We start from the raw sequence: 23523 nt of genomic DNA on the forward strand, positions 1-23523 counted from the left end.
TGGGCATGAGTATATGCATATACATATATGTACATATTTATGGGTATACACATACTACACATATGCTTATACATGCTATGGGTTCACCTAATACTGCACTGCAGGACCCAGAAGAACTGGTCCTCTTATATACCAGTGGTAGCATTTTAAGTAGGCATAACTCTTTCAGAAAGCAATTTGCCAATAGGTATGCAAGATTTAAATTTCATTTCAACCATTCTGCTTCCAAGAATCTATCAAAAAGAATCAATTCAGTATATGGAAGTATCTGTAAGCATGATGATGTACTTTTTACCATTTTTAATAATAAAGAAAAAAAAGTAGAAACCATTTGGATGGCCAGCAGAAGGGAACTGGTTAAGGAAGTTATATGACTCATTGTGTAAGGGAGTTACATGGGCATGAAGGTGAGTATAAATTAGTTTGTAATGTGGAAAAATATATAGTACAATACTAAATGAGAAAAAGAAAACAATGCATAAAGATCTGTTTAAAGTATACATCTAAAAACTCAAAATATGACAAAAATAATTATGGTGAATTTGAGTAGTTTTACTTAGGTTACATTTTGTTCTGTTCTTTTTTGAGTATAAAAATTCTCTATAGTGGGGCTGGAAGGTGGCTCAGTGGTAGAGCGCTTGCCTTGCATGCATGAGGCCCTGGGTTCGATTCCTCAGCACCACATAAGCAAAAAGAAAAAAGCCAGAAGTGGCACTGTGGCTCAAGTGGTAGAGCGCTAGTCTTGATCTGAAGAGCTGAGGGACAGCGCCCAGGCCCAGAGTTCAGACCCCACTACCGAACCAAAAAAAAAAAAAAATCTCTATAGTTTCATATTATGTGAGTGAATTTTTAATTAACTTATAACTAAATCAAATATCAGTTTGGGTAGGAGTAGGAGTTCCAAGATAAACCTAAGGAGTAAATCTTTGTGGCAGAAGCCTTTGAAAGTTTCTTTGTCATATAGCAAGTGTCCACAAAGTAAGGCCAATTTGGAATCTCAGGCTAAACCTTAACAGAAGCCCAGACAGCCTCAGCTGAAAAAAAAAGGATTAAATAGAATAATGGGTATATAAATTATTTGGCTAGTTTGGACCATCAAGCATTAGAGGAAGGGTATATAAAGTCTATTGAACTTACCACCACTGACTTCTAAAATACACAAACATAATTGTACAAAAAAGGAAAATGAGGCTCAGAGAGGCCAAAATATTTGCTCAGAGTCACACAAGTTAATGGCAGGTAACTTCTAACTCAAGGTTCTCTCCCCACCACCAGCATTCAGCTCAAGACAAAAAGAGCAAATTGTAAGAAGAAAATACATTTATACAATATATTTAGTTAAATGTGCATTATTAAAAGATAAATAATAAACAATAAAACACTTTCACATACCTATGTAATCCCCCTATTAATTATACATTATTGTAGCATCCTTATAAACTGGAAACATTGACCAGAAAAAAAAATCACATAAAAATATTGGCAAGGCTATGATTATGTTTTATCTCTGGCTAAATAAGAAGAGAGCCAAAGAGAAAAACATAACTAAACAGTATCATCTGCAAGGAATTATTCTCTTTGATGAGGAGCCAAATTCCCCTGCAGAAAGAACCTACATCTTTCTGGAGCTGCGTGCTGTACCAGGCCTCAGGCTTGGTTGGGTGGAGCCACAGGTCCAGGGCCAGCTGCAGGATGTGTTGTTCTAGCAAGGCAAGGCCACTGGGTGACGTGGGTCTGCAGGCATGACGGGCTTCTCTGAGCAGGTGCTCAAGGGCCCTGGGGAGGAGCCCAGCCAGACCAAGAGATGGGTGGAACTCCAGCAGATAAATGTTTTTCAAAGCTTGGCTGGAAAAGGAGGCAAAACAAATAATGATGGTAAACAAGAAGAAATGCAATGTTTCTGAAGATATTTGAACTTTATAATTTAAAGACCAAAAAGGGGCTGGGAAGGTGGCTCAGTGGTAGAGTGCTTGCCTTGCATGCATGAGGCCCTGGGTTCGATTCCTCAGCACCACATAAGCAAAAAAAAGAAAAAAAAAGCCAGAAGTGGTGCTGTGGCTCAAGTGGTACAGCGCTAGCCTTGAGCTGAAGAGCTGAGGGATAGCGCCCAGGCCCAGAGTTCAGGCCCCACAACTGGACCAAAAAAAAAAAAAAAGACCAATAATAGAATTTCTTACAGGTCTAGCATTATAAACTGGTAACTCAGAGGATGTCAGAGGTTATTTAGGGATGTAGCTGGCTTACAAAATGGAAAGAAATCAATGTATATCCTAAAAACCCAATAAGAATAAAACTATAGCTGGGCTCTGGTGGTTTATATCTGTAATCCTAGCTACTCAGGAGGCTGAGATCTGAAGATCATGGTTCAAAGCCAGCCTGGGCAATAAAGTCCATACGAATCTTATCTCCAATAAACCATCAAAAAGCTGAAAGTAGAGGTGTGGCTTGTGTGTAGAATGCCAGCCTTGTGTGGAAAAAGCTGAGTAAAAGTATAAGATCCTTACCTCCCTTAAAAGAAAAATGACAGTGATTAGACACAAACCTTTATTTCAAATAAAATGAAATCACTTTCAAAATTATTTGTGTCTAGCTGGGCACCGGTGGCTCATGCCTGTAATCCTAGCTACTCAGGAGGCTGAGATCTGAGAATCACGGTTCAAAGCCAGCCTGGACAGGAAAGTCCAAGAGACTCTTATCTCCAATAAACCACTAGAAAACTGGAAGTGCTGCTGTGGCTCAAGCAGTAGAGCACTCGCCTTGAGCTGAAGAGTGCAGGGACAGTGTCCAAGCCCAGAGTTCAAGCCCCACAACTGACCAAAAAAAATAAAATAAAATAAAATAAAAAGATTTGTGTCTAGTTTTTCCCCAAGATTTTTATCGTTTCTCCCACCAAAAACTATTAATAGACAAAGACAGTTTTAAAGTTCTGTATAAAAGTGCTAAGAATCTTCCTATTTGAAATAAGGAGGTTATACTTTTTAATTTAATTTTTTGTGCCTGTACTAAGGTTTGAACTTAGGGTCTAGCATTCTTGTTTAGCGTTTTTGCCCAAGGTTGGCATGCTACCACTTGAGCTACATCCCCACTTCTGATTTTTTTGCTTGTTTATTGGAGATAAGAGTCTTTCATATTTGCGAACCTGGGCTGGCTTCAAACCTGGATTCTCAGATCTTAGTCTCTTTTTTTTTTTTTTTTTGGGTCCGGTCGTGGGGCCTGAACTCTGGGCCTGGGCGCTGTCTGTCCCTCAGCTCAAGGCTAGTGCTCTACCACTTGAGCCACAGCGCCACTTCCGGCTTTTTTTCTTTTTGCTTATGTGGTGCTGAGGAATCGAACCCAGGGCCTCAGGCATGCAAGGCAAGTGCTCTACCACTGAGCCACCTTCCCAGCCCAGATATTAGTCTCTTGAGTAACTAGGATTCCAAACTTGAGCTACCCGTGCCCAACTAGAATGTTATAGTATAGAAAGAAATGAAGCTAGAAACAATATTGCTTGCCTGTGACTTACTCTTTTATAAATAATGAAAAAGTCAAGGGTCTTTCTATACCTACATGGAACTGAAGAGCATAAATATTTCCATTTAAATCTATGCAAATGGGGTTCTGCTTAGTGAATCTTAAAAAATAAAGCCCAAAGTCCGGAAAGTAATCTCATCAAACAAACAACGTTTATAGTTGAGACTGTGCTGACAGGTTTTACTCCCTGCATAGCCTTAGCCTGTTCTGCCAAAAACCATTTCCTGAACAGCGGACTTTTGCCATAGCACGCTGCACACACAGCTGATGTCTCAAATTCATTACAGTGAACAAATCAGTTTTGAGAAAGATTTATGGCCAAAATGCAGAGCTTTGTATATAGAACTTCCAGGGCCCTTTTGCAAGAAATGAGGTTAGCAATTCAGCTATTAACTCCTACACTATCCTTTCCACATTCAATAACCTTTGCCAGGCATTGGTGGCTCATGTCTGCAATCCTAGTTACTCAAGAGGCTCAGATCTGAGGATCATAGTTCGAAGATAGCCTTGACAGGAAAATTCACGAGAATTTTATTTCAAATTAACCACCAAAAAAGCCAAAATTGGAGCTGAAGATCAAGTAATACAGTGCCAGTCTTGAGCAAAAAAAGCTAAGCAAGAGAGCTAGGCCCTTTGCTTTGGCTAAAGGATAGCGCCTAGGCTCTGAGTTCAAGTTCTAGACCCAGCACACAAAGAGCAAAACAAAAATCAAAACAAAAAACCAAGATAATACCGTAACCCATCACAGAAGTTTCTCACATAAAGTTTGCCTTTACTGTTGGACTGAAGACCCCACAGAGCCCAGGGCCAGGGCTGTGTTCATGCTACACTCAGCTCTTAGCACATGGCCTGGTATTTGTGGGTGTTCATGTTGAATGTTGAGTGGGGAGAGACAATTTCTCTACCCACTTGGAGATAAAAAGAGATCTTTTTTTGGGGAGGGGGGCATCCAGTTGAAGGCCTGAACTCTGGGCCTGGGCACTGTCCCTCAGCTCTCAGATCAAGGCTCTACCACTTGAGCCACAGCACCTCTTCTGGCTTTTTTTCTCTGTTTATTTGGTGCTGAGGAATCGAACCCAGGGCCTCATGCATGCAAGGCAAGTGCTCTACCACTGAGCCACCTTCCTAGCCCAAAAAAGAGATCTTATCTCAGGGCTACCCAGATTAACCTGGGGCTTGTCACCTGCTTCCTGTTTTCCTGTATACTCAAAGGTGGGAAGGAAAGTTAGTGGTCCTGTCAAGGGGAGGAGACAGTGTGTCATACAGCAAATGCCTTTTCTGATGGTCTCAGGAAGTTGAACTCTGCTCTTTAAAGAGGTGAGGTTATAAGACAAATCTGTAGACATCTCTTTAGCAACACTTAGTAGAAGAAATTTCTTTTCTAGGACACTTTTAAACATTTCTAAGCTTTAGATTTTGGACTTACATGCCTTTCAAGAACAACTTTTTAAAAATCCTCATTGGATTTTTTTTTTTTTTGGTCGGTTGTGAGGCTTGAACTCTGGGCCTGGGTGCTGTCCCTCAGCTCTTCAGCTCAAGGCAAGTGTTCTACCACTTGAGCCACAGTCCACTTTCAGTTTTCTGGTGGTTGACTGGAGATAAGTATCTCTTGGACTTTCCTGCCCAGGCTGGCTTTGAACCATGATCCTCAGATCTCAGACTCCTGAGTAGCTAGGATTATAGGCAAGAACCACCAGCACCCAGCTTCATTGGATTTTTTAAAGGGATGATGATTCTGTACCAAATGGCATGCTTAAATTCCAGCCACCTTTTGTTGTTGTTGTTGTTTTTGTTATTTATGAAGCAGATATTCAATATTTGAGGGAATCTTTCCCTTGTAGTTTAAAATTTTTATTGTTGTTATAAAGGTGATGTATAGAGTGGTTACAGTATATTAGTCAAGTAAGGAGAACATTTCTTTTTGGACAATGTCACCCCTACCTTCCCTCTCTCTCAATGTTCCCCTCTTGTCCTTATGCATAAGTTTATAGTTCATTTTCAATATAGTGTCTAGAGAATACCACTTCTGCATTTATTCACCCTTTATCCCTCCATTTCTGTGCCACCCCGTATATTCCCAAAGACATATAAATGAGCAAACAAGTCAAAAAGAAAAGAAAATGAAAACAACAAAGAAAAAACCTCTTGCTTCCATTTCCGGGAGTTCATTTCATCCCCTGTGGCTTTTATAGATACATGTATCACCTTTCCAAATCATTGAGAGGTACTTTAAGGGTAGTAATTAGATGTAACACTATATGTTTAAGATTAACTATGTAATGTTTAAGGACAGCACCAACTTACGAGCTGTTGTTGATGGAAATGAGTTGCTTACAAATTACGTTAAGGGGAAGTCCAAATTTATTCCGCTCATCTGGATGTTCTTCCCGCCAGAGCCTCTGGACATATTCCCGCTGATGCTCTATCTGAAATTGTAGCATAGGCATTCAAATTAGAAGAATAAACTTTCCCATGGATGTGAGTTATGAGCCTTGACAGAAGGAAGTCACCCCTTTGCAGTTTTTTTTTTAAATCATTCAACCCATTTTCACGCAGACATTGTTTTGAAGATTTGTTTGCTATGAGACATGCAGTCAGAGCCAAGGTTCAGCCAAGGAAATCAAAGGCAACCAATTTTAAGAAGCAAAAGAAAACTTTTTTTTTTCTCTCAAATAATTAGAGAAAAAATATCTAATCAGGCAGCAACATCTTCTATCTCCTGCTTACATCATGCCTAGTTTTTCTCTAGAAAACATATCATGTAGTCATTTCTCTCAGTGTCTCAAAAGCAGTCACAAAATGTTTTTGTTTTATTTTGTGTAGTATGTGCACGTGTTGTGTGTGCATATGTGTGTGTATATATATGTTGGTAGTGGGGCTTGTACTCATGGTCTGTCCTTTAGCTTTCTAATTCAAGGCTGGCACTTTGCCACTTGAACCACACCTCTATTTCTAGCTTTTTTGGCAGTTATTTGGAGAAAAGAGTTTCATGGACTTTCTGCCCAGGCTGTCTTTGAACTGCAATCCTCATAACTCAGCCTTCCAAGTAGCTAGGATTACAGGCTTGAACCACTAGCACCTGGTATAAAATCTTTTTAAATACATTAAGGTCCCAAAAGATGTATCACTGGTTCTTCCTCCACAACTGAAAAACTACTTCACCTAATCAAAGCAGATGTTATCAATTCCTGTGGACCTTTAGCTGTGATTACAGTGGAATCCTTTTGAGATGGTAGTTATGATTGGAATTCAGCAGTGCCGGTGGGCTTACAAATGAACATGCTGCCAGCATAGTGTTGCACATATGTAGTCTCAGCTACTCCAGAGACAGAAGCAGGAAAATCTTGAGTGCAAAGCCAGCTTGAACAAAGTTAGAGACACCCTTTTTCAGAACCAAACTACAAGAACAAAGTGCTGAGCCCATGGCTCAAATGGTAAAGTTCTTAGTAAGCATGAGACCTTGAGTTCAAACCTCAGTACCACAAAAATGCAAGAAAAAAGAGGGCTCAGAGCATGGCTCAAAAGGTAAAGCATTTGCTTAGCATGCATGAGGCTTTGGATTCAATTCCCAGTAAAAACAAAATTAAAAAAGAAAAATTAAAAAAGAAATGCTGCCTGGGCTTGTAAAGTGGCTCAGTGGTAGAGTGCTTGCCTTGCATGCATGAGGCCCTGGGTTCAATTCTTCAGCACCACATAAGCAGAAAAAGCCGGAAGTGGTGCTGTGGCTCAAGTGGTAGAGCGCTAGCCTTGAGCTGAAGAGCTGAGGCTCAGCATTCAGGCCCCACGACTGACCAAAAAAAAAAATTGCTGCCTAGAAAACTCAAATTTGTATCCAGCAATAAGAGGAGAACAGTATTCTCATTTCTGGATCATGTTGTCCATCCTCTTTTCTGTACCTTTTTAAATCCTGACTTACCTGATGGCTGAGGATGCCCCTCACCAGCTGCAGGTGAAGCTTCAGGCAGGCACATTCATCTTGGTAGGCCTTAATGAAATAAGGGTGGCCAAGATCAAACTTGGGGCGCCGATGCATGATGTCAGTCATCACTTGTGCTAAGGCAAGCTTCTGCTCAGGGTCCAGTGTGTGCTGGTAGGCTTCAAAGTAACTATCGAGAAGCTAAAAATAAAGTGATAGTCAGGAAACAGCAGAGGCAGCCCTGGAGCCCAGCAAGGAGATGGGAGGCCTTAGCCCTGAACTATACCACAGGTGTTGAGTAGCCCTGGAATGAGCAGATATAGCCCCAATACCAGTTGGTACAGTTAGTAAACTCACAAACCCAGGTGGGTGAGGAAAAGAATGCATACTTTGGAGCCAGAAAAACTGCACTTGAGTTTGGGCTGCTTCTGTCTCCTCTTCCTCTGCTCTCACTAATAAAAGGGGACTATATAATGACTAACACAATTCTGCAATAACAGTATGTTCCAATGAAACAATGCATTCAAAGATGCTTCATCAAATGTTTACCAGTCCTAGAAATCCACCCATCTTTTCTTGTCTAGTTACTTCTCCACAATTTATCACTCTTGTTAAAATGGTATACATAAGTTTCTGGGCCTAATGACTTCTTTGAGTCCTCTCTGTGAAAGCTTCCATATTTATACATAGACAGTACTTCTGTCAGCTTTATTTTGGGGATCTAGGAACTGAATCTAGTAGGGTACAGGAGAAAAATTTCCCTTCTGTAGAAGAGTTAAAGAATGAATAGTATGAAAGATTCATAAAGTGCTATATTAAGAGATGCTTTTTGTCTGAAGGCCCAATGCTAAGGCTCAAGGAAGGAGAGTCTGGGTACTTTATTTATCACTTGGACTTATAGGATGTTTTCTGGGACATCTATCTAAGATCAATCTTAGTACTAAAAGGAAAACACCAGGAGGCTAAAATTTTATGCCACAGAAGGCAATCCACAAGTTAAATACTCACATTATAGTGTAGAGCAGAAGGTGAGGGGAAATAGTGATCACTTTGACTTGACATGATCTCCAGGGAAAGCAAAGCAAGCAGAGTTATCTAAATTACCTGTTTCCTCCACTGAGCTCAATTCTCGACTCATAATCAATTCTTAGATGGGGAAAGAAGGATGTACTCAGTAGCCCCAGGGGGAGATTAAGAAAGAAATAATTACTTCCCTGATTCATTCTAGACTAAATTGAACCCTTTGGGCTGAGCCAGGACAACTCCAGGAGCTGGCTTATAGTATTTATACTTCCTTGACTGTTTTTGGACAAGGAGCTTAATTGTTTGGTTATTTGGCAGAAGTTCATGGGAAGTTAGTGTATGTGTGTGTTGAGGGAGGGGGTGTTGTTGCTGATCAGAATCCACTGATGCCCGATTGTAGAGGCTTATGCTAAATCATATGCTCACTACTATTGATAAAGTTGAAAGATTTAGCAAATAAAAATATGAGAAAAGCTAGGCATGATGGGCCAAAACTGTAATCCTAGCTACTCTGGAAGTAGAGGCAGAAGGATCACAAGTTTTAGTTTAGCATGGGTAAAGGTCGTGGGAACCTATCTGAAGATCCAAACAAAAATAAAACAAAAGGGCCTGAGGGGGTCCTTGAAGTGATGGGCATTTGTCTAATAGGTATAAGGCTCTGGGTTCAATCCTCAGTACCACAAGGGGAAAAAAAGGACATCTAGTCAAATTTGAATTTCAGATAAATAATAAATAAATATTTTCTTTGCTATATCCTAGATATTGCAATATCTTATATGTCACCATAGCTGTTGAGAAGAAGAATGTGTTCTGTTTTTTTAAATCAATAAGACTTTTCCAAGTTTTGGGATTAACTTTGAGAAGTCTCAGATGGACCCTTGCAAAATTTTATTATGAATTCTTTCCCAACGGGGGTGGGGCATGATCTTTCTGCTGCACAGTTTTTATGTATCATGTGTTTGCTAACTGGCCCATTTCCATTTAAACTCTGGGTTGCTATTTGTGTAAGAAGTCTTTCTAAACTGTCAAATGTCACCCGTGTGTGTGAAGGGCCAACTCTCAAGGCAAAATAATATGCTGAACACATAGATAGCAAGCAGAAAAACAGCAGAGAAAATAAGGAAATAGATAAAACAGAGCATCTCAAACTTCACTGTTTGTATTATTTTTACCTCATTTTTAATATTATATCTAGGATTTAAAATCATTTTAAAATGTATTGCAGGTCAAATGAAAGTGAAAAATCATAAAAATCAGTGCTTGACACAGCTTGTTACACAATTTTATTTACTGAATCCTGGAAGAACGTGGCTGTGGAGAAAAGACTTAGCGAGGTACAGCGTAGGAGCTAGAACAGCAGATAGGTGGCTACTCGAGCCCCTTAATCCACTTAAATTGACATTGTTTCTAATTTTTTAATTCTTCATACATAAAATGACTGTTTTAAGAATTTAAAAGAATCCAGTATGTTCGAGAAGGTTTTTAGTTATGATACCAACATATTTAACAATCAGAAACAGCTGAGGAAACTTGGCAGCAAAATCAGTACTGGGGAAAATCAATTGTACTTGGGATAGAAATCTGGCTTAGCCCTTAAATGCAGGCTCTTTGGACAGAATTTCTGACTTGCAGGCCGTATTTTATAGTTTTGGCACAAAACCCTGTTTCTATAGAGAACTTATTCTCAGCGTAGAAAAAAAATGGAGATATTTTAAACAATTGTTTTAAATTAAAATACTTTCATTTACCCTGGACAGAACTAGTGATCTTCTTAGCATAGACTAGAGATACTGGTTTTCTCTTCTCTTGGCTCTTCTATTCTTCTATTGCCTGGGGTCTCCTTAGGCCTAAATATCTCTGAAGGGGAAATGAGGAGAGGGAGTGTGTATGGAAAGGGAGGACTGGACATGGGTGGCTGACTCCTATAATTCTAGCTACTCAGGAAGCTGAGAGCTAGCCAGCTTAGGTCAACAAATTTGAGACTCTTATCTCCAATTAATCTGTCCTTCTCTCCTCCCCCCCCCAAAAAAAAACCCTGAAGTGAAGGTTTGGCCCAAGAGGTGGAGTGCTAGCCTTGAGTGAAAAAGCCAAGCAAGAGAGCAAAACCCTGAGTTCAAGCCCCAGTATACACACACACACACACACACACACACACACACACACACACACAGACTGATGATCTGAAATGATTAATTTACAGACTTCCAGTAGTAATTGGAAAAGCAAATTATTAAAATACTAAATTAATATTTAGATACTATGGGCCTAAATCTTTCATTAACTCAGTTGATCCAAGTAAGTAAAGTTCTAATTGGCAGATCAAAATTACAAGCAAAATGTTAGAGGTGAATTATCTTTGCAAAAAGGAAAGAATTTTCAGAGCTTAAGGTTTGTGACTTTTAAAGAGAGCCAGTGGTTTAAAAAAATACTGGGTGAGCTATATCTCCATAGGGAACAGACCACAGCATAGATGAGGTGAGTCACTTACTATTCTACTAGAAAACCAACTCAAATAAACTATCTCTTTTTTTTTTTTTTTGTCAGTCCTAGGGCTTGAACTCAGGACCTGAGCACTGTCCCTGAGTTTCTTTTGCTCAAGGTTAGTACTCTATCACTTGAGCCACAGCACCACTTCTGGCTTTTTCTGCTTATGTGTACTGAGGAATTGAATCCAGGGCTTCATGCATGCAAGGCAAACATGCTATCACTAAGCCACATTCCCAGCCCAAAGAAATCATTTTCTTCCCCACCTTTAGACCACATCATATGCACTGCACTCTGTCTTCCACCCCAACACTCTGTAGATGAGTCTTACTTGGTAGCCACTGGCCACAGCACTGGGGCTAGCACTCAGAGCCTAGCGCTCTTGCTTGGTGTTTTCACTTAAAGCTGGTGCTTTACCACTTGAATCATATCTCCACTTCAGGATTTTTTTTACTAGTTAATTGGAGATACAGCTCTCAAGGACTTTCCTGCTGAGGCTGGCCTCAAATCTAGATTATAAGTGTGAGCCATGTAGCTCACAGCTTTCTTTACATTTCATTATGTTCCTTACTAGAAAGCATCCTCTCTCATAAGTACAACTTTGTTCTTTGACTCTCATAATGCTCTTCCTTCCTTATTTTCCTCCAGTGTATTGGCTACTTCTTTTTTTTTTTTTTTTTTTTTGGTCCTGTCGTGGGGCCTGAACTAGGCCTGGGCGCTCTCCCTCAGCTCTTCAGCTCAAGGCTAGCGCTCTACCACTTGAGCCACAGCGCCACTTCCGGCTTTTTTCTTTTTGCTTATGTGGTGCTCAGGAATTGAACCCAGGGCCTCATGCATGCAAGGCAAGTGCTCTACCACTGAGCCACCTTCCCAGCCCTATTGGCTACTTCTTGTTCCCTAATTTGTTACATAAATGCAGGGGCTACTCAGGACTCATTCAAACTCTCCAGAATTCCAGGTTGTTGTGTTTTATTATTGTAGCTCAACTTTTACAGTCATTCCTCAGCTCATCCTTAATACTGAGCTTCAAACCTGGAGCTCCCCACAAAATGTCCATACGTAGTTTTAGCAAACCTCATCAAGTGTTTTGTGTCCACAAGCCAATATCATCTTCCCCTCATGTCCCATGCATTCCGATTCAGTGAATGGTCTCCTCCTTCATTTACTGAAAGTTCTTTAAACTCCACCCTCACTCTCTCACTATGAGATCCAGATACAGTCTTTCAGCCCTGGCATTTCGACTTGCAAAGTGTTCTCAAGTCTGCTCCTCTTTCTCTGCTCCATCCTTACTGTAAGGTGCCTCCTAAATCTTCAGATCACTGTAAGAATAATAACTGTATTCCTTTTCTCCATGGGTTTTCTATTCTACTGCAGTCTCTATTCACACTCTGAGACAGCTGTTGAAAACAGCTATTATCATGTTTCTTGCCTGTGGAAGCTCACCTTGTCTAGTTATATACTAAACTGCATAATTCTCAGGCCCTTCATAATTGACACCCAAAACACAGTTTTACCTCATTTCCAACCATATCTTTACCTATTGGCCCTGTCTACTTATGATTCTAACTGGCCATTCCATATGGAGCCTCTCCAGCTTTGTGTAATAATCTTTTTCTTTGATAGACAACATCTATTCATCTTTTAATAGCAAGATTAAATATCTGTGGGCTTCTAGCATTTTCTCCATTCTGACAGCCCCCAGACAAGACAAATGTTTCCCTTCACTGAAATCTATATGCCTCTCTTTAAAGGTTCATCAGTTCTCAATGGCTGTTATCCAGTGAATTATATTTTTGGCTTAGGGTTGGATGAGTTTACAGATTATGAATGTCTTATCATTTCTTGGTTATTTGTTTATTTGGTGCCAGTACTGGTTTTTGAACTCGGGACTTCACGGTCTTGCTTAGCTTTTTCACTCAAGAATGGCCTGGACAATTGGAGCCACACTCCTACAGGTCAATTAGAGATAGGAGTGTCGAATTGGTCTGCCCTAATTGGCTTCAAACTGTGATCCTTAGATCTCAGTTTCCTGAGTAGCTAGGATTATGGGTATGAGCCCACTTGCAGCTGGCATTTCTCAGCCTTTTTACTATAACCAAGTATAGACTATAAAGTCTATAGACTATAGACTAGGGATCATTTTATTTCTTATTAATCTACATGTCCATAATGTCCTTAATGTCTGAAACCATGTGTGACAGAGTAAATATTTAATGTTTGCAATAACTAGCAATTAGTGATTATTGAAAGGGCTAATAATTCATGCTCAGGTAATAAAGAGCAGTACCCTTGCAGTATTTCATCTATTATTATTATTATTATTATTATTATTATTATTATTATTATTATTATTTTGCCAGTCCGGGAACTTGGACTCTGGGCCTGGGCACTGTCCCTGAGCTTCTTTTGCTCAAGCCTAGTGCTCCACCACTTGAGCTGCAGTGCCACTTCCAGCTTTTTCTGAGTAATTTACTGCAGATAAAAGTCTCATGGCCTTTCCTGCCTGAGCTGGCTTCAAAATGTGATCCTCAAATCACAGCCTCCTGAGGAGATAGGATGAGAGGTGTGAGCCACCAGCACCAGCTTCATTTATTATTGAGATATGAATGTTAATGATATGGTTGGTGCTTTTGTAATTTGCTGTTTCATTGCTTTAACCTCATCCTCATAATTTCCTGCACTAAGTACCGCTTGCCCACTACTTTCAAATACCCACAAGTGGCAGATTCTTTTAAAGCTAGGTTTGTCTCAACTTCTGGATAATGAATACTAATGAAATTATCATTCATTCTTACTAAAAACATATGTAAACCCCAAATCAGTACCGGGTACTGGTGGCTCATACCTGTAATCCTCGCTATTTCGGAGGCTGAGATCTGAAGACTGTGGCTTGAAACCAGCCCCAGAAGAAAAGTTCATGAGACTTTTTTGGGGGGCTTGAACTCTGGGCTTGGGCGCTGTCCCTGCGCTCTTCAGCTCAAGACAAGCACTCTACCGACTGAGCCACAGCGCCACTTCCGGCTTTCTTGTGGTTTATTGGAGATAAGAATCTCATGGACTTTCCTGCCCGGGGTTGGTTTTGAACTGAGATCCTCTGATCTGAGCCTCCTGAGTAGCTAGGATTACAGGTGTGAGCCACTGGCGCCGGGCTCTCATGAGACTTTTATCACCAATTAACCAGCAGCAAACTGGAAGTAGAGCTGTAGCTCAAATGGTGGAGTGCTAGCCTTGAGCAAAAATGATCAAGGACAGTGCCCAGGCCCGAAGGAAGGAAGGAAGGAAGGAAGGAAGGAAGGAAGGAAGGAAGGAAGGAAGGAAGGAAGGAAGGAAGGAAGGAAGGAAGGAAGGAAGGAAGGAAGGAAAGAAGGAAGGACAGTGGTGTAGCCCTTTAACAAATTATTAATTCTACAAGAAAAAAAGTAGTATTTTGTGGTTTAAAAACACAGTAAAAGGGGCTGGGAAGGTGGCTCAGTGATAGAGCGCTTGCCTTGCATGCCTGAGGCCCTGGGTTCGATTCCTCAGCACCACATAAGCAGAAACACACACACACACACACACACACACATAGAGTAAAGGCTGGGCCACGGTGGCTCATGCCTAGCTACTCAGGAGGCTAAGATCTGAGGATCATGGTTGAAGGCCAGCTTGGGCAGGAAAGTCCATGAGACTCTTTTCTCCAGAAAACTGAAAGTGGCATTGTGGCTCAAGTGGTAGAGCATTTGCCTTGAGCCCAGAGTTTAAGCCCCATGACTGACAAAAAAAAAAAAAGCACAGTAAAGACAGTAAAAATTATTAAATTATTATTCATATCCTTTTAATTATCTGAGATTATTCAAATTTGTAAAAACTTGCTTTTTTGACAGCTTCCCCTAAAATCATGTCATGAAAAAAAAAACCTTAATAAGTTTGGTAAGAAGAATTTTTAACAGGTGTTTTGTTTTCTGGAAAAAAAAAATAGTACCTGGCGCTTGTTTTCTAGAAGAGCTTCTTCCCAAATCCACATGTCATCCAGCACAGCAAACCTGTCCACACTTGTGTGGGCCCATTCCCACTGGCTACTCTTTGTCTTGCTGCTGGTTTTGTGAGCTGGGAGAGAAAGGAAGCAATGATTAGAGACAGACCTTCCAAAGAAGCTGTTTCTGTTAGTGTGTGGCCCTAGGATTACAGGGCCCATTTTAGGAATAGAAATTCTGAACCAGTTGCTGGAATTTCTAAAAAAATCAACAACCCATCTACAAAAGTAGGCCTGAATCAATACTTGTTGACTTCTCAGTCAACAAGAGTTCTTGTTTCCACTTGCTAATTTTAAATACTAATTTTAGAAATAAAACAAAAATTCAGTAGTCATGAAACCTATGCTAAAATGTCCTCAAACTTTTAACTTGGAAGGCCAAGTTTTTACTATGCTTTTAAATCACACATATCTCCTTTTCCAGAAACAGGTCCTTGGTAATTTAGCAAAAAACTCAGGTTCACTTGCTATTTCTCTTAGTGTAAGTTAAGTCCAAAACTTTCATACAAGTCTCCAAGCTATTCCTCAATTATGTTAATTACTAACTTAAATCAATAAGATGAATCACTATCATTATTAGTTGAAATAGTTTCCCATTATATTTAATGTCAGTTTTCATTGCCAACATTATTACTGCCCTAAACTTTTAAGTGGCCTATTTCAGAAGAAAATATTTGAAGGCAAGCAATGTTCAGGTGTTGAAGTGTGAGTTGAATAACTCTCATGTAGATGATGGGCACTTAGCAAGAGAAAAGCTTTAATCAGGAGCTTCTCTGGTAGTGGTTGGGAAATCATTTTACAGTGGATGATCATATATTTACTAGTTCAATTAAAATACGTCCATGTGATTATATGTGTTTCAATCAAATTAAAATCTCAGCAGCTACAAATAGTTGCATGGTATCATACATTAATATGACAAAAAAAAATGATGTGCTGCATATAAGACGACCAGTAAAGCTAAAAGCTAAGAGCTGAAATTAAATATCCTGGCCTATTGGATGCCATCATCGCATGATTCAGATATTAATAATGTGGCCATGACAGGGCCTGGAGTTCAATCCCATATTAAATTAATTCTGGGATGTGAAAAGTTAGTTGTCAGGCATTCTTCAAGTAACATTTTATAATAATATGAACATGAATTATCTTTAATATATTACATCCTATATATATTACAAAATAACACAAACCACTGCTAAATTTCCCTTTATATGTTTCAGTGTGTCTAGAAATTCTCCCTAAGCTCCAATCAAATGTAATACTAATGCTATCATATTATACCAAAAGAAATATTCTTACCTCATCTATTTCTAAAATTGGAAGTGTAGATGCTAACTAATACCAGAAATAAGAAAAGACACAGATTATGGGTTACTTTATTATCCCAAGTGATGATCCCTCCCTCTGGGGCTTGTCTGGTATTTTCCTAGCCAGATCTTCTTTCATCCTGGTGGTTTCCTGTTAGAAACCCAGAAATGTGTGCTTCTAAATGCAGTTTTTTCAAGGTCAGTAGCATGGAGGGGAAAGAAGCCATTCAATTCATTGCTTGCTTTGCTTTTTTAAGGGGCTCAGCATCTTATTGGGTGATGCAAGATGTCCCTGAGCCACAAATAGAGTCTAACTAAGAGCAAGAATTCCAACTGAACCTTTAAAGAGTAGTCATGGTCTCCATCAGCAAGGGGGATGAGCCAGTAACTGAATCATATCTTTTCTAAAGTGAGTGTGTGTTGAGGGAAAAGGGTGGCATGTGCTTGCTTAACTTTTTGGTGCTATTGGATATATATTTATCTGTTGGGGTAGAGGGCATTCAGTAAGGCCCTCAGGCATTTTTGTTTGGCCAGTCAACTTTTAAAAAAGCAGACTCCTATTTTTTTTGTCGGTCATGAGGCCTGAACTCTGGGCCTGGGTGCTACCCCTCAGCTCTCAGCTCAAGGTTAGCACTCTACCACTTGAGCCACAGTGCCACTTCTGGCTTTTTCTGCTTATGTGGTGCTGAGGAATCGAACCCAGGGCCTCATGCATGCAAGGCAAGCACTCTACCACTGAGCCACCTTCCCAGCCCCATTCTTACTTTTGTCTTTCTCGATATAATAGCTAGCCACAAGCAGCAGCTCTGCCTCTAGTTCTTTCAGATCCTCCAAGGCTTCCTCATACATGATATATATACCACGCTGGTCCTGGGTGTGAACACAGCCAGCTTCTATGCTGTAAGAGTCATCCTGGCTCTCCACTTCCAAGAATTCCATGAGTTGGACACCATGGGCCTGAGGAAAGAAAGTCAAGCCCAGAAGTTACTAGAAAAGGAAGAGTTATATTTGCTAGTCTAAATGGCCCAAGCAGCAGGCTTCTACCCACACACAGTGGGCTGGCTGTCAGCACAGAGCTGACAGATGTCGAAAGCATGTGACATCACACAGGTAAGGCACATGAGTTCCATAAACATGAACTATTGAAAGCATTTTTTTGCTTTAATTTTATAAATTCTTCTAAAATGTATTAACACAGTCTCATGTCTTAGTATCATACTGGGTTGGATAGTGTCCTCATAATCTATATCCACCTGCAAGCTGTGAATGAGAACTTATTTGGAAACAGGATCTTTGCAGAACTAGGTCAAGATCAAGTCATACTTAATAGGAGTAGACCCTAATTCAATGATCAGTGTCCTTATAAAAAGAGGGAAATGTGGATGCAGACACCTAGGAGAAAGGCTCTGTGAAGACAGAAGAAGAACAGAATGATACAGCAGTAGGTCAAGAAGTGTCAGGGACTGGCAAAGATTGTCAACAAGGGTCTAAAGCTGAAAGAAGCCAAAAGAGAGGAGAAGGGTTCCTCTCTGGAACCTTCAGCGGAAGCATGGCATTCTCCTCTCACCAAGATGTTCTACCTAAGCATGTGAGGCCAGGCAATCGTGGACTGAACCATCTGGAGCTTGTGAACAAAATAATTAATGCCCCCCTTCCAGTTGCTCTTTCAGACATTTTGGTCCCAGCTATGCAAAAATAACTTACACAACCAAATACTCCATGCAGGGCTACACCTCAGTTACTATAATGTTTTCATACTTCCTCTTTTATTTTTCCATGGTCATGTGGAAGTCCCTCTTTCTTAAGGTTTTGTGGCTAGAGTGTTGATCTTTCAATATTATGCTTGGAGGAGTGGCAGGAAAGGGAGAGAGCAATAATTATCAGTCTGAGTAAGAACTAACAACCTTTGGAATGATTCATATATGTCTTAAGTTTGAATATTAACTGATTCCAAAATAACTATTTGCCAAAAAAGTAACTATGTAAAAACTGTTTGCCTGTTGTTGATTCTCCTCCCTAGGGACTCTGACACTACTCATTAATGTGAATTTTAGGTCTTTTGGCAATATAGACAATCTTACCTGACTATAACAGTAGTCAGCCCAAGATCCAATCCAAGTTGTTTGGTAAATGACTCAACCATTTGGCCCTAACTTTGTGTGTGTGTGTGTGTGTGTGTGTGTGTGTGTGTGTGTGTGTGTGTGTGTGTGTGTGTGTGTGTGTGTGTGTGTGTGTGTGTGTGTGCCAGTCTTGGGGCTTGAACTCAGGGTCTGGGTGCAGTCCCTGAGCTGATTTGCTCAAGGATAGCATTATACCACTTGAGCCACAGCTCCACTTATAGCTTTTTAGTGGTTAATTAGAGATAAGAGTCTCACAGACTTTCTAGACTTGGCTAGCTCTGATCTTTTAAAAAGCAAATCCAAGACATCTTTTACTCTACTTTTTATCCTAGTTCAGAAATTATAATATTATTATTTTAACTAATTGTTCTTCATTTGAACAGTATGTTATAGTTCACAAAACACTTTCATGTATGATCTGTTTATAACCTTACAACTATTCTGTTAGAGCTGAGCTTTTCTCTTGTCAAATAAACATTTATTAAATACCTACTATGTGAAAAACATATATCTGATTCTACATTTTCTTGCCACCTGAACATCTATCAAGTACAAGGTTTTCTGTGTCCTAAATTGAGATTCTGGTCATCATCAGAAATCTACTCAAACTTGTATAGCATGTTATTCTACTGAACTCTCTAGGCAATTATGACAGAATCATAAGTACTTGTGTGTCTACACACACCTAAACAGGTTTGTTTGCACCACTATACCTATATAAGTAATGCGTTGTGTTTCATCATTATCAAGGCTACAGTGTTACAAAACACTTTGTGTCTTGTAATAATAATAATCTTATGAGACCACCATATGGATGTGGTCCATTCTTGACTAAAATGTAGCTATATAACACATGACTGTATATTTAGAATCTGACCATTCTCACTCCACTGTTTTTTTTTCTTTTCAGATACAACCTCTTAACTGGACACCCTATATTATTGCTGTAGTATCTTCTGTCTGTGTCCACTACAGGGGCATGACAATTAAAATGAAAGTTTTGTTGAAAACTTTTCAAGGGATCTCCTCCAGCCCCAAGGTCCTCAGAGTGGTCCACAAGGCTATAGATAAAGAGTATCCTCCATCTTCTATCCTCACTGCTTACCACTTTGCTCATGAGCTATTCTAGTTATAAGGAACTCTTCCTTGTTCCTTTAATTTGCCAGACATTGTTCTGCCTCAGGGCCTTTGCACTGGTCCTTTCTCCGTCTGGTGCTCTTCTTCCAGTTAGTCACCTGATTCACTTCCTACTTTCCTTCAGATGTTTACTCAAATAGTACCTTTCCTGTGAGGCATTCACTACTGCCTACTGCCAACAGCAATGTCCCATCTCACACCCTGGGCACTCTTTCTCTACTTGATCTTCTTCCACAGCACCTATTACCATTTTTCTTAGTCCACAAAGATATATTATTCCATGAAAAGCAGTCCCCAAATTCAATGGACTACTAAGTTTCTTGCTCACGCAGAGCCCACTGTGGGACCAGTTGCTATCCAGGCTGCCATCTTTATGCAGTGACCCAGGGATCCAGAATGTTTCCATCTTGTGATTGAACCACTTCTATGTGTGTCTTCCACTGCCTGAGGCAGTTCCCATGTGCTTTGGACTGACACTGACACATGTCAGTTCTGCTCACAGCCCATAATGCCCCCTTGATTGCAGAGGCTAGGAATTCTGGGAATATCTTAGCACCAAACCACCCAACATTCTATATATGTTCCTTATTCAATTGCTTAATGTCCCTTTCTCTCTAGAAGATAAGTCCCATGATGGAGGAATTTGTTCCAGTTTTGTTCCCTAGTACCTAGTATATTTACTACAATAATTTGTGGAGTAAATGAATGAATGAATGATAAGCTCACAAACTATGGGAGCAGGTACACAAATAGTCAAGTATAGACACCTGCTGAGGACTATGATGAAGGTAGACAAGTGATGAGGTGAGGGACTTGGTTCTGCATAGAGATGTCAAGAAGGCCTTCCAGAGAGGAAACAACTCCACCCATTCAGACACCCAGGCCCTGCTCCATAGGATGGAAGTATAGAGAAAAGGAGAAGGATGAAGTCCAAGAGGCTGGCAGGGGCCAGATTGTGCTGACTTGTAAATGTCATCAAGAAGATTGGACTTTATCCTGTGAGAAACAGGAAATTTGTGATGGACTTCCAGCAAGGGAATAGCATGATTACATTTGGGCAAAGATCCCAGAGAAATGTACTAAGTCATGGAGAGAGGAGGGGGGAGAGGGAGAGAGAGACACAGAAAGAGAGACAGAGAGACAGAGACAGAGAGAGACATAGAGAGAGAGAGAGAGAGAGAGAGAGAGAGAGAGAGAGACAGAGAGAGAGACAGAGAGAGAGAGACACAGAGAGAGAGACAGAGACAGAGAGAGACAGAGAGAGAGAGAGAGAGACAGAGACAGAGACAGAGAGACAGAGACAGAGACAGAGAGAGAGAGAGAGAGAGAGAGAGGGATTTAAAATTCTTCCCTTTAAAATTCTTCCCTGTTCCCCCACCCTTGGAACTGATCCCACAAACTCAGGAGACCTGACCCTTCGCAGCCTGGCCACTCTGCTTTGTACTTTCTCCCAACAGCCTCTTAGTTACCAGCAAACCACACCTGCACATTGGGAACTTACTACAGGCTCTGAAGCTTCCACGCCTGGGGACAAACACCCAGAAAAAGCCTACTGCCTCTCCTGTGGGACTCTTTTACCCTGCAATTTGTATTTCCTAAACTGGCAAAGTATCTGTGTCATCTTTTTTTTTCTTTCTGGTATTGCTGTTCAGTGAATAGTTGTTAATATTCACCAAAGACTTTTCTCATGGGATCGAATATGCTGGGCCAAGGGAAAGCACCAGGGAAGGGGTCTTCAGCTTAGAAGCTTCTCCTATGCTTGGTGTTTCCAGAGGTCTTGGTCCCACCAGCCTTGAACCTGGCCTGGTGAGATCAGCTTAATCAAAAAGCATTTGTGCTGCTCTTTCTTCTACATAGGAAAGAATCACAACATCCAGGGCTGGATGCCCCCATGTAAATGATGACAAGGCCACATGCATGGCATATAGCTAAACCACCTGGTCCTACTGAAGACTGCCAGAAGGCCACTGTTTTGAATGTCTCAGTCTAACTAGAGTAATAGCAGCTGCTAGTTGCTAGGTAAGGAGGACATTGTTCTTATCATGTATGAAAGACTAGAAAAGACATAGCACATCGGCTGGAAGCGCTCCTTCTACAATCCATGGGTCAGGTTAGGATTTGCTCCTCCCCATCCCACTTTAGTTTTACTTCCCACACCCACTTCAGAACAAACAAATGGGGAGAGAGTTCTTTGGTAAGAATTGTTTTAAAATTCTATTAGTATAATAACATATCATAGCTGGGGTAAGATCAATATTACTAAGGGAAATATGTGTCTTACATACATGTTTGTTGTAAGTATCTCAGCGCTCCTCCCTAGGTCCACTGAGCCTGACTGGCAAGGATCAGGAGAGGCGGTCAAAAGGGTGGGGGAGCAGAAAGGAAGTCTGTATGTAATGAGGGGACAGTGGTTTCAGGATATGTTTTAGAGAAGGAGATCCAAAAGAAGACACTTCTGTCCTGGACAGAACAGAGTGAAAGCAGGGCTCTAGGTAACTGGTGGGGAAGGTATTTCCAATATCTAGCTCTGAATACAACAGCCTCCAGCTATACATGCCTGTTAAGCTTGTTTTGCTGTTGTTAAACTTTTTCTTGCTTCTTTCTACTTTTGTTTTATTTTTTCCTCTGGGGCTTAGAAAACAAGAAAAACAGGGTTGAGGATTTAGTCCAGTGGAAGCACAGTTGCTTGGCAAATGTCCTGAGTTCAATCCTCAGCTCTGGGAAAAAAATGGGGGTGGGGTGGGAGACAAAAAGGGAACTCTAGGGGGCTGGGAAGGTGGCTCAGTGGTAGAGTGCTTGCCTTGCATGCATGAGGCCCTGGGTTCGATTCCTCAGCACCACATAAGCAGAAAAAGCCAGAAGTAGTGCTGTGGCTCAAGAACTAGAGTGCTAGCCTTGAGCTGAAGAGCTGAGGGGTAGTGTCCAGGCCCAGAGTTCAGGCCCCACAAACGACCATAAAAAAGGACCTCTAGAACAGCAAGAAGAATCCAAAGGAGCTTCTTCATAAGGACACATGATTCTCTGACCAGGAAAAGTAGAAGAGTCCCTATTTACTACCAAGTCAGAAATCCAAGAGCTAAAATGCTTCCCTTCCCACTGTGACCTCCAGAGCTTCTCTCAAGATGACACTGGTGAGAAAGTCATTTTTACTACTGCTTTTTTCTACTTTTGGCATATATTAGTCTTACAAAATTATGGGCTTCACTGGAACATTTCAGACAGACACATAATGTACCTCCATCATATTCTCCACCTCCCCCCTGTTCCCCTCTCTTCTTTTTGCCCCTTCTGCTAGTCTCCTTCCTCTTCCCATATAGCCATCTTTCTATGTCTATATCCTTGTATAAAAATCTAGATTCCACATATGAGAGAAAATGTAATTTTGATTAGTGTAAAATAATTGTACAAATTGTTTTCATTGTATTTTCATAGATGTATACAATATACTATGATCATATTCACCCCCTCTTTATACTCTTAACTCCCCTTTTCTTCTCCTTTCTAGACAGTATTTAGTTTATTTCCATATCTTCATAATTATTGTTGTTGTTACTATTATTATTACAACTATTATTATTATTTGTTTAGGCCTATATTCTACATATGAACAAAATATATTTAGCCTTTTGAACTTCATTTATCTTGCTCAAAATGATGACTTCCTGTTCTATCCATTTTCTGGCAAATGATATAACTTTATTCTTTGTGACAGAATAATGCTCTAATAGATATATTTCACATTATATATATATATATATATATATATATATATATCCCATTATATATACTATGTCCCCTTTTCTTTACCCATTCATCATATGTTGGGTATCTAGGCTGATTATATAGAACCACAGTAACATGGGTGTGGAGCCATTTCTCTGAAATGTTGATTTACACTTCTTTGGGCATTATGCTCATGAATGGTATAGAAAGGTAATAAGGCAATTCTACTAATTTTTTGAGGAATCTGAATAACTCATTTCCATATACCATATACCATATACCATA

At 40.3% G+C, this 23523-nt stretch overlaps 1 protein-coding gene across 1 annotated transcript in view; it reads right to left on the reverse strand.

Annotated features, from left to right (window-relative positions):
* Positions 1–23523, reverse strand: part of LOC138818976 (uncharacterized) — a 147308-nt gene that overhangs the window by 86635 nt on the left and 37150 nt on the right. Inside the window, exons 15-19 of the mRNA XM_070010136.1 lie at positions 17023–17215; positions 14898–15022; positions 7430–7630; positions 5818–5939; positions 1617–1845 (exon numbers count right to left, since the gene is read on the reverse strand). Coding sequence (XP_069866237.1) covers positions 1617–1845; positions 5818–5939; positions 7430–7630; positions 14898–15022; positions 17023–17215 — 870 coding nt within the window. The remainder of the gene's footprint in view (positions 1–1616; positions 1846–5817; positions 5940–7429; positions 7631–14897; positions 15023–17022; positions 17216–23523) is intronic.

The sequence above is a fragment of the Dipodomys merriami genome, unplaced genomic scaffold (genome assembly GCF_024711535.1).
Source record: "Dipodomys merriami isolate MVZ:Mamm:240054 unplaced genomic scaffold, mDipMer1.0.p SCAF_8, whole genome shotgun sequence".
NCBI lineage: Eukaryota > Metazoa > Chordata > Mammalia > Rodentia > Heteromyidae > Dipodomys > Dipodomys merriami.